Source organism: Spodoptera frugiperda, chromosome 4 (assembly GCF_023101765.2).
Source record: "Spodoptera frugiperda isolate SF20-4 chromosome 4, AGI-APGP_CSIRO_Sfru_2.0, whole genome shotgun sequence".
NCBI classification, from domain to species: domain Eukaryota; kingdom Metazoa; phylum Arthropoda; class Insecta; order Lepidoptera; family Noctuidae; genus Spodoptera; species Spodoptera frugiperda.
In genome coordinates, this window is record NC_064215.1 from 12530646 (window position 1) to 12549121 (window position 18476).

The 18476-nt window shown below is 42.4% G+C and overlaps 1 protein-coding gene across 2 annotated transcripts in view; it reads right to left on the minus strand.

The window, feature by feature from the left end:
• Window positions 1–16852, minus strand: part of LOC118272690 (unconventional myosin-IXb) — a 25126-nt gene extending 8274 nt beyond the window's left edge. Inside the window, exon 1 of one of the 2 annotated variants that reach the window (XM_035589330.2) lies at window positions 16389–16852. In XM_035589330.2, coding sequence (XP_035445223.2) covers window positions 16389–16479 — 91 coding nt within the window. In that variant the 5' untranslated portion in view covers window positions 16480–16852. Of the gene's footprint in view, window positions 1–668; window positions 741–16388 lie in introns of those variants that run through there. The other variant, XM_050707993.1, reaches the window with a different exon arrangement.
• Window positions 16853–18476: the final 1624 nt, after the last annotated feature.

An 18476-nucleotide genomic window follows, 5' to 3' on the forward strand; every position in this document is an offset into this window, starting at 1 on the left:
CATGTACTACATACTGCCACATGTACTACATACTGCCATTAGCTATTGTCCCGACAATACTGCCACATGTACTGCATACTGCCACATGTACTGCATACTGCCACATGTACTACATACTGCCACATGTACTACATACTGCCACATGTACTACATACTGCCATTAGCTATTGTCCCGACAATACTGCCACATGTACTGCATACTGCCACATGTACTGCATACTGCCACATGTACTACATACTGCCACATGTACTACATACTGCCACATGTACTACATACTGCCATTAGCTATTGTCCCGACAATACTGCCACATGTACTGCATACTGCCACATGTACTGCATACTGCCACATGTACTACATACTGCCACATGTACTACATACTGCCACATGTACTACATACTGCCATTAGCTATTGTCCCGACAATACTGCCACATGTACTGCATACTGCCACATGTACTGCATACTGCCACATGTACTACATACTGCCACATGTACTACATACTGCCACATGTACTACATACTGCCACATGTACTACATACTGCCATTAGCTATTGTCCCGACAATACTGCCACATGTACTGCATACTGCCACATGTACTGCATACTGCCACATGTACTACATACTGCCACATGTACTACATACTGCCACATGTACTACATACTGCCACATGTACTACATACTGCCACATGTACTGCATACTGCCACATGTACTGCATACTGCCATTAGCTATTGTCCCGACAATACTGCCACATGTACTGCATACTGCCACATGTACTACATACTGCCATTAGCTATTGTCCCGACAATACTGCCACATGTACTGCATACTGCCACATGTACTACATACTGCCACATGTACTACATACTGCCACATGTACTACATACTGTGTATGCGCTGCTGACTGGATGTGGCGCACACAACTTGAGATGTAGATAGGAAGAAATCACTGATAGTCAAAGAATATTCGTTTATTATATACTTCGCTAAAAAGTAACTAATTCTATCTATATTGATGTGGTGAGTACTGCTGTATATGAGTGCTGAATATGTACTGGCGCTTTATAACAATGATTTGAATAAAGCGATGTAAAAGTGCTGATGTGAATGCGCGCGTGCCCTGTACGATACATGACTCGTACATATTCCCGGGCGAGAGAGATGCGAGTGGATGATGATTATGAGTTCACAAAAAAATGCTTAAATGCTAATAAACTTATAAATTTCACTCAAGTTACAATGCATGACTTAAATCTATGTTTAAACATAAATTGAATCAATCACTGTCGCCAGACACTGGTTTGGTGAATACTGGAGGTATCTTCTTGTGCCGCTTTATGCTGCTGAGTATGCTATTGAAATTCCTCAATTCAACGGTTTCTTGGTGATGACTTGCGTCTCTTGTGTGTGGCGGCGGACCGACGACGGAGGTGGCATACTCTCTGCGCGCCGCGACCGGCACGTTTGGAGGCTGCAGCTCGGAGTTCGACTGTAAGTCGGTGCTCCTCTGCCGACGACGATAAAGCCACCGACAAAGATAAACTAGTACTGTCAACGCAGCACCCAAAACCAACACGTAGATTACTGAATATTGATGTATGTCATGGCTTGATATCTCAGAGTACAAAGCCTTTTCTGACTTCATCTGTTCAATCTGTTCCTTAATGTACCTAAATGAAGCTTGGTGATCGGTGGTGTTGATTTCGACTTCTGGCACAGACACGTTGATGATGTGATTGATCGGTGCTATTTGCTGTGATTCCAAGTCCGTCGCAGTTTTCATCTCTGAGTATAGCATTTTGTGCGAAAAAACGGTGAAGTCTTCTCCTTTAATTACACAATCGGAATCCAGTGTAATGACCCCGGTCTTAGCGACTTGTATTGCAGTAATCTGATGCTCACATATGATGCGCAGTGCACATTGTCCGCAACAATAATAAAGGTAGGTATTAGTTTTACTCAACTCCATCCAATTATTGCGGCATGCTGCTGTGTTTGTAAGACACCTGTTGGAGCTCTTCTCTTTGATGCACATGCTGTCTTCTGACTTAAATTGAAAAATGGGTTTTCGAGAGTGACAGAGACGAGTTAAGTCATCGTACGGAATACACTGTTGTATGTCACTTGCAGTCATTGCCAAGTAAGTATCCTTGCGTAAGTTTATTGCGATGTAATCTGATACGGGCACGACGGCTACGGTGGTGTTTCCATGTTGTTGTGGAATTGATATCAATTGATATAAGTCATAACTCTCCCTGCTGACAAGTGGTATTCTGATTTCAAATATAAGGTACTGCTGTGTTACTCTTGTTTTGACCTTCAGAAGATGATACATTTTGGGAAGTTCAGTCTGTATGTTTTCTATCGGTAAAGATAACTCTCGTGATAATTGTCCTGAAATAATGCTGAGTTGATCTCGTAACTGCTTTGGCGATAGTAAATGGACGCTGAACATTCCATGATGGATATCTGTTATCGTGTCGATTATTGTATCTTGTATCGATTTTAGCTTCGCGAGCATATTTGTAGCTATGATTGTGGAGAGTGCTAACTCGTTCATCACTTCTTGTTCCTGCAGCTCTTTATTCAAAATGTTAGTGGCTTTCGTTAAATTGTTTAAGTGTTGATTGATGACTTTGTGTTGTCGATTGATCGATGCCTCAGTTCTTTTGAGTAAGTTATATTCCGCCTCTACAACTGAGGTCTGATTTTTCCACAGGAGTGCTAAGTGTTCTTCATTTTTCTTTATAAGAGAAATATCTTGCTTATATTGTTCGGCGAAGCGTTGATCTAAAACTCCAAATAAACTGCTAGCGATGTAGCCCACACCGTCGATGAGGCCTCGTCTCTTTCGGGTGCGTTCTTCAATATGCTGATTCAATAACATTTCATTGTAGTACCTTAGTTCGTCATGAGCATGACGTAATTGCAGTATGATAATGTCGCATAGTGCCTTCTTTGTTTCTGTTTCGCACACGTTGGTTATTTGTTGAAGGTATTTTTCGAAGGTTGTTAATCCATCCCAATAAGGGCTCATGTCGTGATACACGATGAGTTTCCATTCATCTCGTATAAATTGCATGTTCGAGATTCGGTCAAAATATAGTGCTTTGTGAATCGTTGTCAAACTATATGGAGATGCTGATTGCTGGTGGCCAAAAACTGACGTCATGAAGAGTAAAAGTGTAATGATAGTTGCTATCAAATTGGATGCCATTCCCGGTCGACATTTTGATTGGTCGTCCTTCTTCTTGGCTGTTTGTTTGTGTGATATCTTCTCCGTCTGATCGGTTGCTTTCGGGTTCGATACCAACACTGATAGTTTAATCACCGGGCGCTTGATATACCCAGTTTTTGTTTTTAGGGTAACTACCCGGACCAGTCCATCAGAGCCGGGATGTAGCTCCGTGACTCTGCCTAGAGCCCATCTTCCTGCGGGAAGGTTAGGCTCATGAATTATGACGACGTCATCAACTCGTATATTTTCATGAGGCCTTTGCCATTTGCTCCTCGCTGAGAGTTGAGCAAGATATTCGGATTGCCACCTCTTCCAAATATCTTCAAAAATTTTCTCAGTTCTCTTCCATCTGGTTCTTTCATCTTGCTCTGTATCCAAGATGGTCAATATGGGGCCGCTACTCAGAAAATGGGAGGGCGTCAGATAATCCAAGTCATCTGGGTCCTCTGTAATTGTGCACAGCGGTCGACTGTTAAGGCATGCTTCGAGTTGGGCCAGTAATGTGCTATATTCCTCAAACGTGAGTTTTTGTTCGCCAACTACACGTCGAAGATGATATTTTAGGCTTTTAACAGCGGCTTCCCATAGGCCTCCGGCACTGGGCCAAGCGGGGGCGTTAAAATGCCACTGAATTCCCATCTCACCGATCTCTGCATAGAACTCGTCGTGAAACGTTTTGCGTAGTTCAGCTTGTTCTTGCTGCAGTGCCTTATTGGCGCCAACAAAATTGGTGCCATTATCACTGTAAATATGATGAGGTTTGCCCCGACGTGAAGACATGCGTTTTAGGGCAGCCAAAAATGCTGTTGAGCTTAGGTCGGATACGAGCTCGAGGTGCACAGCTTTTGTCACCATGCACACGAATACTGCAATGTATCCCTTGCTTGTTTTGGCACCTCGCCCTTTATTGTGTTTCACGTCAACGTATCCTGTGTAGTCTACGCCAGTGTGGTGAAAGGGACGCGAAGGATTGCTCCGAGGTTCAGGTAAGTCCCCCATCATTTGCTTTTGCTTAATTGCCTTATGCTTTTTACATGTAATGCATGTAAGCAAACGCTTCCTCACAGCTCTGTTTCCGCCTAATATCCAATAGCTCCGTCTGATGTGTGCGAGCGTCATCCGAGCCCCCGCATGAAACGTGTGGCGGTGGGCTTGGTCGATAATAAGGTCAGTAACGTGGCTGCTGTGTGGTATTATCAGTGGATGTTTCATTTCTTCGTCAATATTTGCGTGCTTCAGTCTGCCTCCTACTCTCAAAAGGCCGTCCTTGTCCAAGAATGGGTTAAGGCATAACGTTTTACTTTTGCGATGTACTGGCTCCTGTTTTCGTAGATTATTAATTTCTTCAGAAAAATTAGCTTCTTGAACGTATTTAATAATCATATGTTTTGCCGTGTCCAATTCCTTCGCATGTAAATAAACGGAGTGATAACGCTGACGTCGCGTGATACGTAACACCCAGGCAAGTATCCGTACGGCGCGTGCCATATCGCTGTTTCTATGCAATATGTGTTGAATGACATCATCGCTATGAGGTCCGACTATGACGTTGCTCTGTTTTATTTTTCGCTCCTCTTGATCCGTGACGTAGATGGACCTTTTTGCTACCAATGACTCATCGAATTTAGGCAGAAATTGAGGGCCGTTCCACCACAGGTGATGTTGCTTCAATTGTGCTGTGGTGATACCACGGCTGGCGCAATCAGCTGGGTTGTCAGCTGATTTTATGTAATACCAATTGTCTGATATTATGACGTCTTTGATTTGTCTGATTCTATTTGCCACAAATGGTGTCCAGCGGTTGATATTACCTTGAATCCAGCCGAGAACTGCAGTTGAGTCAGTCCAACCGTATATTTTGATCTCGCGTCCATGGAGGGCTTGTACTATTTTTTGCATAAGCGATGATAGTAGATGCGCTCCACACAGCTCTAGACGTGGCAAAGTTAGCTTTTTGTTCTCTGGCACCAGTCTTGTTTTTGCAGCAACGAGGGTAACGTAGGTATCAATTTTACAGTACACAACACATGCGTATGCTTTTATTGAAGCATCGCAAAAGCCGTGCAATTGAATAGTGTCTTGTTCACCAGTTTTGTACCATCTCTGGATTCGGAATTCACTTATGTTCTGTAGATATGCTTTAACCTTTTCCCACTCGGTGCTTATTTTATCTGGAAGCTGGTCGTCCCATTGAATGTTAGAGAGCCATACTTGTTTGAATAAAAGTTTCAATGTTGTTGTAATTGGAGCTAGCCAACCGAGCGGATCAAATATCTTGGAAATATCTGATAGTAGTGAACGTTTTGTATGTTTGCCTGCCTTCGTTATCACATCTATTTTTAGCTCGAAGGAGAATGTATCTTCCTTGGGATTCCATTTTAGGCCTAGTGTCTTTGTTGATTCGGCTTGCTTGAAGTCGAATGATGCTTGATTTGACGATGCTCTGTTGACGTTTTGAAGTAATTCCTCGTTATTAGATGACCACTTTCGTAAGTTGAAACCTCCCGACCGTAGCAATAGAAGTAAATCTTCCTGCAGTTGCTTGGCCGATGACAATGTGAAGCTTCCACTTACAAGGTCGTCCATGTAGAATTCTTCTTGCAACGCCTTAGCTGCTCTGCTGTTTTGATACTTGTGACCTTCATCAGCTGCCAACTGTTTTAAAGTCATCATGGCCAAGAAAGGGGCTGCTTTCATGCCATAAGTGACTGTTGTGAGCTGATATTCACGTAATCGTTGGTCAGGAGAGCTCCTCCAAAGTATCTTCTGATATTTTTGATGTTCAGTGCTGCAATGTATCTGCCGATACATTTTTTCAATGTCCGCCGTGTAAGCGAACTGATATTGCCTCCATCGCAAGATTAATGCCATGAGATCTTGCTGTAAATTGGGGCCACGCTTCATGAGGTCATTTAACGTATGGCCCGTGGATGTCTTCGCCGATGCGTTGAATACTACTCTTAATGCAGTAGTTGTAGAATCGGCGCGCTGAACACAATGATGAGGCAAGTAGCAGGCCGGTGTCGGTTTACTGGTACACTCAACCATATGACCCATTGCTTGATATTCATGAATGAACTGTCTGTATGATTCTGCTAATAGTGGTTGTTTGGTAAATTTCCTCTCAAGTTGCCGGAATTGTGCCAAAGCCATGGATTTCGACGCTCCCAGTTTCTCTTGAAAGTTTGGTATGAATGGTAGCTCAACAGTGTAGCGACCTTCTTGGTTACGAGTTGTTGTGTTCTTATAGTGCTGTAAACAATCCAGATCATCCTGTGACATCTTCGAATCTTCTGCTATGTCTTCAACTGACCAAAATTGTCGAATGTCATCGATGTTATTTATCACAACGTTGCACTGGAATGTCGTTTGCACGGTCCCGCATAAAATCCAGCCCAAGCGCGTTTGTTGTGCAACTGGTTGTGATTTGTCTTGCCTGAGAATACCCTCTTGAATGATGTTTGAGTATATATCGGCCCCAAGTAAAATGTCTACCGGGCGACTTTCATTAAATTCTGGATCAGCCAACGTGATATTCTCTAAAAACTTCCAAGATTTTGGCTTTGTAAATGATTTATTCGGCAAGTTGTTTACCAAATTGCGCATAATGAAAACATCGGTGTCAAATTCATAATCACTATGAATGGCACTGCACGTGATTCGTATGACACCTTTGCAGTTGCTTTCTTTAGCTCCGACACCGGATATGACTCCTTTGCAGCGGCCACGCGGTATTCGTAGCCTTTGCGCTGCTTTTTCTGTTATCAGGGATGTTTGTGAACCCTGATCAAGGAGTGCTCGCAAAGTTATCAGGGACCCATCTTTTGCTTGCACGTTGATTAATGCGGTGGTAAGCAGAGTTTCTGATACATCTTCTTGAGACACATGATTGGTGTTGTTGCTAGTAGTTTTCTTGCTCTCAGTGACAGCTGTGTTTTGCTGCACCGATCTGTTGTTAGATGTCTGTCCACCCCATCTGCCGTAAGCGTCGTGAAGAAGTGTATTATGATCTGCATTGCAGACGCGGCATTTTCTTTTTGACAAACATCCGTTGCCTTGTGTATGCACACTTAGACAATTTTTGCATAAATTGTATTTCGCAACCGACTTCCGTTTTTCGTCCGGCTGTAACCCGAGAAATTCTTTGCACGAAAACAATTTATGTGCTTGATTGCAATGTGGGCATTTTAATGCAACTTCATTTTCCTTAGTCAGTGAATTGGACTTATAATCGTCGTTTTTGTTTTGTCTTGCACTGAATGCTTTGTATGAATGATATTTCTTTTTCATCTGTGTAGGTTCAGATTGGGCCCCTTTTGATGTTTCAGGCTTACGACGAGATGTTTCCCATGATACGAACTTTCCTTCCAGAAAATTGAGAAAGTCTGCTAGGTTGGGTAGCTCACGCGGCTCTTCTAGTGCCTCTAAGTAGTCATTGAGAGTCTCTGCGTCCAACTTTTGTGAAAGTAAGTGTACCAATATTGGGTCCCACGATGACGTGTCTACACCGAGATTCTTTATAGCATTTATACATTCTTGCGTAGTGTCGTGGAGCTTTTTGACTGACGCTGCTGATAGATGATGAGTGTTAGGTACACCGAGCAAGGAATTGAGATGTGACGAGAAGATCAGTTTCTTGTTGTTGTATCTGCGGTTAAGGATCTCCCAGGCAGTCTCATAATTTTCCGAGCTAATCGATAGATGCTGAATGAGTTTTTCAGCTTCTCCCTTCACTTTGCTTTTGAGAAATTGCATTCTCTGTGCCTTAGAAAGCGATGGATTGGAATGGATAGTCTCAACAAATAAATCTTTGAATGCAGTCCAGTGTTCGTAGCTGCCACTAAATGTTGGAATTTCGATCTTCGGAGTTGATTTTTCTCGGTGAGAAACTGACCACATTTTGGTGTTGATGTTTTCTTTAATTTGGTTGTAAACGAGTTCACATGCGTTGTAAGAAATTTCATATTGCTCTTCCGCTTCTTCAGGGAAACTATCAAGGTCCCAATAAAGTGAATCAACTGCTTTCCACCTTGATTCCAACAACTTTAGGGCGTCTTCGAACTGCCACTTTTCTTTAAGGAGCTCAACGTTGATATGGGATACCGTTCTTTGGAATGCCTTGATGTTGCTCCTTTGTTTGCGTAACATCTCGTCAATTTTGCTGTTGCTGGCAATCTCCGCTGCTTCTGGCACCATTACAGAAAAGGGTGACTGGTTACCGCCTTCAACTCCACCTGTACCTTGCTCTGGATTGAACTTTTGCTCCGATAACTTTGAAGTTGACGGTGTCGGTTCGAATGTAAATGTTGGCGGCTTCAGTACTGGTGAAACTGGATTTTGCTCTTGAGTTAAATACTTGACAAAGGATTCCCTGGCAGTGTTGTAAAATTGTCTTGTTTGCTCAAATAATTCTTGCGCAAAGTATTCATGAGAGGGATCTTCGCGCTCGCGAAGCTTCTTCTCGTGATTGCTTCGAAACTCTAACCAATACTTGTCGAGGAGGTCTATTTTCTTCTGCACGTAGTCTGGCGTCTTACGACTCGCTCCATCCTTTTTGAAATTGGTGACAAGTTTGTTCATGGCCTGCATGATCTGGTACTGTGTTTCAATATCTCCCTCCATGTTGAAAAATGAGTGATGAATACTTCGAGTCACCGAATCTGCTTCTGCGAATGCTGTTGATGAGCTTCAGTGAACTCTTGTATTTGTTGTTGGTGAATGATGATCTCAGGATCAGAAAGTGTCTCTACTACAATATGTGCGCCTTCTCAATCTGACTGGGGCGATCCGCTTGTGGAAGACCAGCCAAACCGATTCGCTATCGTAGATAGAAGCACTTCTTACCTAGGTTGACTTGCCGGTGATCCGGCTCGAAGGACCAAAAAGATGTATGCGCTGCTGACTGGATGTGGCGCACACAACTTGAGATGTAGATAGGAAGAAATCACTGATAGTCAAAGAATATTCGTTTATTATATACTTCGCTAAAAAGTAACTAATTCTATCTATATTGATGTGGTGAGTACTGCTGTATATGAGTGCTGAATATGTACTGGCGCTTTATAACAATGATTTGAATAAAGCGATGTAAAAGTGCTGATGTGAATGCGCGCGTGCCCTGTACGATACATGACTCGTACATACTGCCATTAGCTATTGTCCCGACAATACTGCCACATGTACTGCATACTGCCACATGTACTACATACTGCCACATGTACTACATACTGCCACATGTACTACATACTGCCATTAGCTATTGTCCCGACAATACTGCCACATGTACTGCATACTGCCACATGTACTACATACTGCCACATGTACTACATACTGCCACATGTACTACATACTGCCATTAGCTATTGTCCCGACAATACTGCCACATGTACTGCATACTGCCACATGTACTGCATACTGCCACATGTACTGCATACTGCCACATGTACTGCATACTGCCACATGTACTACATACTGCCACATGTACTACATACTGCCACATGTACTGCATACTGCCATTAGCTATTGTCCCGACAATACTGCCACATGTACTGCATACTGCCACATGTACTGCATACTGCCACATGTACTGCATACTGCCACATGTACTGCATACTGCCACATGTACTACATACTGCCACATGTACTACATACTGCCACATGTACTGCATACTGCCATTAGCTATTGTCCCGACAATACTGCCTCATGTACTGCATACTGCCACATGTACTGCATACTGCCACATGTACTACATACTGCCACATGTACTACATACTGCCACATGTACTACATACTGCCATTAGCTATTGTCCCGACAATACTGCCTCATGTGGCGCGCTACACGCTTACACAGGGACTGCTGGTCTTCCAGTTACACATTTATCTGGGTGCACCGCGACCTATCGGCGACAATGCGAGTCTATCCACGACGACGCAAAATACGGAAATACAAAACCAAACACAACATAAGAATTTTAAAAGTTAATTTTATCAAAAATGTGTTTACATTTTATGATTATAACTAACTTACCTATAAACAAAAACGAACATATAATTAATTTAAAAAACTAAAAAACCCGACTGCGTTTCTTTATAATATGAAAATGAAAAAACCCTAAAACAAGAAAGTCATCGTAAAATTGAAGCAGTCGCTACCCATTCTAAATATGAAGACTTAGTAAGGGCACATACGGCTCGCTTTCTAAAATGGGTCCTGGGCTTTTTTTTTTTTTTTTTTTATATTTTCATATATCTAGTGTCTCTCTCACAGTAAATACGAATCAAACGACCCCTATCAAACTGAAATCCATCGAGTCGTTCAGGCTAGCGAGTGAGCAATATTCGAATTTGGCGCTATAAATCCGCCATTTTGTTTTTTTTATTATTTTGATATATCCAGTGTCACTCTCACAGTAAATACGAATCTAACGACATCTCTCAAGCCAAAATCCATCAAGCCGTTTAGGCTGCAGAGCGTGCCAAACAATTATACATACATAATCTCGAAAAACATAACCCTCCTTCTGGCGCAGTCGGGTAAAAACAAACTGCTACATGTCTCAGCCGACAAGGCTGCCACCTCAAGTACATAATGGTTGATTTAGCACGCATTTACTTCCCAACGCTGAATTACAACTGGCTCTACAAAGCAAGGGACACGTACAGCTACTGACTGAAGCCACATTCCAATAAGTTTAAATAACTCGCGTGTAATAAGTGAATTATGAAAAAGCCGATATAGAGAACTACCTAAGATAACACGACGACACGATGATTTGATCCCTCTATGGATCATCTGACACAATTTATGAACCGAACAATTGGATTTACATTTTGATGTACCATCGGTTTTACTACCTTTGAAAAGCTCGAAGCAAGGCTCGGAACCGGTTTAAAAAATACCGGTTAATACCGGTTTATATCGGTTTTCCTCCGAACTTTTCTTAAGAACGTGAACATTAAAGAACTTTATTTTAACCTAAATTAACCGGTTTATTCGACGAGGGGCATGTCGGTACACGCGTTGAAATATTATTATTGAAATAAGCTGAACAGCGCGCGGCGTTTCTTTGATGTGCGTCGTATTAACCGGTTTTTATTGCTCTAAACCGGTTAATCCGAAAAAACCTTTATGAAAATACTGTTCCAAATACCGGTTTAAAAAACCGGTTTCGCGAACGAAACCCAATGTAAAGGTTTTGCGTACAAGTACATAATAACGGTTTGAAAATTTAACCGGTATCCGAGCCTTGGCTCGAAGTGTCATCGTAATCGGACCGGTAGTTTTTGGATGATACGTAAACACAGACAAACAAACATTTTTTACTCACTTTTTTGCTTTTTGCCTAGTGATACCCCCCACTATTTATTTTTTAATATCTTCAATGTACAGAAGATATAGATTTAGATAATAAACGCTTCAATGGGGAATCGGGCTGGTGGGGGTTCTTGATAGTTGTTATGTAGCGGATTTCTGTATTGTGATAATGTATTCATTAACAGTGGTCGGGCAGTGTGACGTCACAGTGGCCACTACCACCGTCCACCGGGTGGCAAATAACATTTAACAAACAGCTGTTATCTATGTCCCGAGTTCCGAGCATAGTAAAGAATATCATGTTGACACATTAGTTGGAACAACGTTATGTACACAAACATACTACAAACTAAATGATTATATAGAGCAGCGGTCGGCAACGCGCGGTCCGGCCATGTTTTGTAAATGCGTCCAAATAATATCAAACTAAATGCACAGACAAACCGCAAGTAACCATATAACGGTAAAATGGGGTGAATAGAAACTCGGGGGGTGAATAGAAAAAAAAAATATTAGGATTATTAGTTTGTTTTCATGTTTTTGGTTTTAATAGAGCATTTTTGGTTTTAATAATGAATTAATAAAAAAAATTAAAATGGTGTAAACAGTTCTAAATTACGTGAAAACACAACAAAATGTTGTTCCTATTCACCCCGTTTTACGGTAAGTAGTCAATAGTGTGCGCTTCACTCTGCTCGCGGTGCAATGTGCGTTGTGTGTATGTATATCGGAGAATAGATTTGTCCTGGAAGCCTGACATTTAGCGTATTTAATTCGTGAGTTATCCTTTTTTGAAGCCATTAGTGACTGTAACATTAAAATAATTATGTTGTTGCAAACATTAAGAATGTAGTTACCGTGTCCTATATGTGTGAACCTAGCTCCTCAAATACAAGAAAGTTTATTAGTAATTTTGTAGTTTTCATTTTTATTTTAATTGTATTTTCTAGCTATGAACTAAATAAATTCCGTATGTTGTAACAATTTAAATGGCATTTTCATTTTTCTATGAGATTTGACGAATTAAATTAAAAATTATAGGTGCATTCGGTTCTGGGGTCAATATCACAGTGCGGCCCGCCGTTAAAAAAAATGTTAAATTTAAATGTAAAGACTGATAAAAATATATGAAAAAGATATGTTTTAGTTACATCTTCTTAAACTCATATTTTTCTTAGTTTGGTAAGCTGTAATGCAAAGTTGATTATTCACTGGGTACAGTGAATCACCAAACCTGTAATTGTAAGACAGTTCAACTAGAAGATAAAGTTTTGTAATATACAAATATAAAAGAAATGACTACATATTGCTCTATTGAATTTATACATATTTTTGACTTTCATATTCGCATTGAAAATTGCGGACGCGAATGTAGAAAAGTACGCGAATATTGGTCATGGTACATCAATTAGTGAATATTCGCGTATACCATACACACAAGAGCAAGAGCCGAAAATTAAAACAAATGATTACACATTGTATGCCTAGGTACAGTTCCTGATTACGCAAGATAATGTTTTTCTTTTATAGATCGGCGGTTGGCCACTACCCGCCACACGGCCACTGCAAGCGAGCAACCTGCACGTAGGTGTGTATATAAGGGATGCGGCCACTCATAGCCCCACACAGGTGATATCATCTCCGGGATGTTTGGAACATGGACGCCATTATTTGAGAAGTATGTAGCCGAGCAGAGCATGTAGTGTACACGTCGTGTGTCGTGGTATACTACATACCTAGTGCGGGGCCGGCGCATGCGCACTGGTTGGGATCCCACTCGATACTTCGCGCAAAAACCGTGGCGTGCGATGTGAGAGCGCGCGGCACGCTCGGGATGCGCGTGCGCCGGTCGCGCGAGGCTTTTACTTTCCGCGAGTGACGCATGCGCAGCGGAATGTTAATACTGGCCCATGCCAGCCTCCATGTCGTTCGGCCAGTCTTGTAGTCGGAACGGAGCTGACATTGTTCGGTACTAATATTTTGTTGCTTTACTTGGTGTAGAAGGTAGCCGATGTTACAATGTTACACTGTAACACTCGCATTAGAAGTGGTCTCGCTCCACGCAGGCTACGTGCCACGTAACATGCCGCTGTCATGTCGCAGTCGAGGCAAGTCCGCGCATTGTGTATTTATTTTCTCATATTATTTCGCACTTTAACTTTCAACACAAATTCTTTTATTCGTATGTCATCTTTCTTCCAAGTAAATACTCGTAGATAAGACAATAACCATACATTTATAAAAATACACAATGCGCGAACTTACCGTAACACTCCGACAAAACATTGCCATGGACTGGGCCGGCCACTCTACCTACCTACTAAATTCATTTTTGTTTGAAGTAGCCATGTACATACATTGCAATTGTAATGAAAAATATTTCGTTAATTCTATTTAATTTCCTTTTGGGGTTGTGAAGCCATGATGTTGCCTGACCGCAACATCATGGTTTCGCAACCCCTGTATGAATAATGTCGAAACCGTGGAATATTTACTTATGTAAAATTCATGCATTTTACAAATACATTCGTATTTTACAATAACATACGGATCATGATAGTTATTAGATAACAAGTGTCATGGAAAGCAAAATAAATTGCAATCACATAAAACTTGGATCGAATACACCAGATAACGCGTTGAAGTCTTTTAAAGGGCGAACACAGTACTCGGCAGATAGGTACTAGGAGTTGCTTTCATGCTTGTGGGCGGCGCCGCGACGGGCGCGGTGCGCTTATATTTTTTAAGTATACGTAATAAGAGTGAAATATAACACGGGTCGTTGGAGTGGGAGCTCGGATGGCAATAACTGGGTACATGAGTACGAGTGCGCGACCAGTGACACGCAGGCGCGCGCCCTGCGCCTGCTCGCCGAGTAACGGCACCCGCCGCGCTGCTAGCGCACTCTAATCAACCAGTCTGTATTATTGTGTAACACACACACTTATTGGAGTACTCACAGTCTACTCCCAGTGTTCCACTGTGTCGTGGTAGCGCAGCACTGTCTAGTGGGTGCACTGTACCCGGATGGGTAACTTGATAAGAACTAGTAATGTTTGTCCGCCGTAGGTTCGACTGCTAAGTGTAGTGCAGTGGCCAAGTCAAGCTATTCCAATCTGTCATTTTTTTAATTTGACTTTATGCCAAAACAGTAAAGTTGAAACGTAATGAAGAAGTTGATAGTTTGGCCTGCTGGCAGACTGCAGACGTTACGGAGACAAGGTTGCATGTAACTCCGCGAGCAGCTACAAACGACATTATGAAACAATTGGACACATTACTGAAGCAGTTTGTGAATTACTTTCGTTTACTTCCATACGACGTGGACCGCGTACTCATACTAATACGAAATGTACAGTTCCGTGGAGCTGCACAATTTTGTTAAATTCCTGAAATACAGAGTGAATCGTGGCAGTGGCACATCTCGTGTACAAAGTGCACGACAACTGACATAGTACATGTTTGTGTTAGAGACGCATATTTCTTAGTCATTGAAAATATTTCCTCTATTCCGCGAATTTGGGATTATTGAGGCTAAAACAACTCTATTATTGTTTATTGTTATTGATGATTAGTAAATCAACTGTTGCCGCGTAGGTCATTTTGAAATGAACACTAAAAGTTAAATATTATTAAATAAATCGCCAGCCCCTTTGTTTGATGATCTGTTCTATAACCCCATACGAGATTGTGTTCTGATTACAAATCCCCTGTGTGTAGTACAGATACAGTCGCACACATTTAACTTCACGAGCAGTACGTAATGCAATTTATTGAAAATATTATGTTCGTAGGTGTGTAGTCCTCATTGACTTCTTATACGATGAATCAAATTAGATTCTAATTTTAGTTAAAAAATGCTTTGTCTTTATGATGTTACGGATCAACTCACAGAATTGATTGTTTTCACTGCTTCCAGGAAGCACAGAGATGGATCAATGAATGTGCATTCGAAAGTTCCGTGTTTATAAACTTTCCTTCTGCTTTTAGAATCCTCTACAAAACTAACTGTGTTTAATGGTTCAACTTCCTACACATTGCCGTGGCCATTCAAATTCATACATTTTACATCGTAGCGGTTGTCGTACCGGTCCGATAGTCTATTTATTGTGTAAGCGCCATCATAAATTAAACAGACAAAATCCTTTTTTTTATTTGATACAATGGTACCATTGGTACCATTACCTGTCTTCTGGGAGTAAACCCGTGTGCAGTAGAGTGAGCTGTGTTACAACGTTGACGAAAGTAATGGATGCAGACATAGTGTGCAGGTTTGTAGTCCGCCGTCACCTGTGTATCAAGGCAATACTTTATCCCGGACGGCCGAGGTAAGGCGACGAGGGCCGCGGGAACAATGCGCCGGCGCAGGTAGCACAACATACGTGATACACGGACACCGCGCGCCCACAAACACTCGCAACGTTCGAGGTGTCCATATTGTCAGGCTCAACGGAAGTGTACTGTCAGCGCTGCGCGTTCCAAGTAGATTGCACAACACGCAGGAGCAGGCAGCTCGGGACTCAGTCATGTAGAGGCAAACAGTGATACAAACGGTGCAGGAAAGACGCACACATCGTTTAAAATCAAGATTGGAGTGGATTTGAATTGGGAGCACAGTGACCTAGCAGCGGCGCGCTCCTCGGAGCCGGATCCTCTAACAGCTTTAAGCGATTCGACACATTCACAGACAGACACTCACACACGCACGCACACAAAGTACTACGCCGAGCTTTCGAACGCCGAACACGACACAAAAAGTAATAATCATCACAGACTCGTGGTCGAGCAGCGCACGGCGCAGGCGCAGGCCACAGCGCGGGTGAAGGGGCGCTCACCTTGCAGCTTCTTCTCCGTCTCCCAAAACCGCTGCAGCTCAGTAAAGTACTTGTCGAGAATGAACACCTTGGAGAGGCCGAGCGTGGCCATGGCGGGCGGCGCGCTCGCATCACAGTCCGCGGCCGCGCCGCTCTCAACGCAAGACGGCGACCACTCGCGCTCGCACACACCCGCGTACTGCCGCCGCCCGGCCGCCGCGCCGCCCGCCCCGCCGGCCCCCGCCACCCCCCGCCGCGCCGACACCTACTTTTGGGCTAGAAACTTTAATAAGTTTCCTGCATTCACCAAAGTAATCCGCAGCATTGCAGAAAGGGTTGAATGTTTCCGTCTCCTTAAGGGAACACGCGCACTGGAAGATGTCGACCGAGTACAGCGCGGAGCACACGAATGTAAGTACGAGCGATGTTCGAGGCTCGACGAAAACGGATTGTAGGCACAGCGGCACGGATACAGATACCAAAGTTCATTTCGTGCATTAAACGGGCACGGCGCGGAGGCTGCAGGTGTGTGCGGGGGCAGATAGCGCAGGGCGGGGCGGGGGGCGCCGGAACTGGTTTGTTTATTTGTGCGCCGAAAGCTATGTGGCCGCGCGAGCCTCCCGGAGCCCCGGAGCCCGCCGCGCTCTAACTGTGCACGCCGAGAGTGCTTTCCTCACAGCTGGCCTGCCTCTCCGGACACTAACTGCTTGAATCAATCGGCTGAAAGCTTAGGCTTAGCGAAAGGTCGGATCATAAATAAATCGTATTAGGTAACTACCCATAACAGTTACATGTAGGCTTGGCACTTGTGTATGGAAAATAAAACTGACAATTTTTTTCCTCGAGCGCGTATCGCGTGCCGCGAAAAATGTAGGCTCTTCAAATAGCGTACGAAGTTGTCATAAAAAGACAATTTCGTCGGAAAATAATTATTAAACTGTTTAAGTTAAGGATAAATGAAAAAGGTCGCTTCGTCGCCGCTCCCTATAAAATGTAGTAAATCGTAACGATATTTGAAATCAATATAATTTATTATCATCGAAAGTAATTAATTATGTAAGAAAAATACGTGTCTAGTGTTTTAAAATAATCTACCAGAAGGACATAAACGTAAAATTTAGGAAAATATATATATATTTAAAAATAAAGTTTATTGAGAACATCAAAAAAAATATGAAATGAAACAAGTAGACATTGAAAACATAAAGAAAACTACGATAGCTACTAAAGTAAAAAAGTCGCAGCTGTCAGCGCTCATCCAAGTACGGTAAATTAATTGTTCCAGTTATAAATTAATAAATTAAATATTACAAAAATAAAAAGCGGGGGGGGGGGTGAAGAGTGGTGTGTTTATGTATGAGAAGGTGTGAGGAAGCGGGGGTGTGTGTGTTTGTGTGAAGTTGGGTGTGTACGTGAATGACTGTGTGTTTGTGTTAGACAAGCTAAGTTTCCAAAATCCTCTCAGTTTCGGGGTATGACAACGACTTCACTCAATTAGTCTTCTTTTCAAAAGTACGGCAAATGATACATTTTCAGCGCTTTATTTATATAGTTATATAATCTCGAGCTGAGAAACCTAAAGTGTCTTTTCGCGACCGCTTTTCCTCAGGGTATGATTTTGGCGCCTCGCACTCTGTCTGCGAGCCGCTTGGCAGTACTATAGGCGGGGTCATAGTCAATTAGTTTGTACTTCCTTAATACTGTGTGTAGTGTAAAGAGCTGCCTAACGGCGAGGACCTCACAAAGTTTGTAGAGATCATAGGGGATTATATTTTTGAAAAACATCCAATAAAACAAGTTGTGTACCTCTTAACCGGCCACCCTGTATTACAGTGTTCCTTGAAATATTACAGTCCGTCTCCTTACAAAAATAATCATATTACAAGCTTATAACTTGCAATGTATGTATTATCTATAGATGATAAGTAGGTGTATGTTTTGTATGTGATTTTATAATGAAAATAATATCACTTACCATAACATTGACACAAAAAAAAAACGTTTTTTACGTTCTGTTCCGTGTTCAAAATTGGGAAGAGTGAGGAGACATCATGAGACCTGTTTGCTAGTCACCGAGATTAACCCGAAAGATTAAATTCACAATCAAAG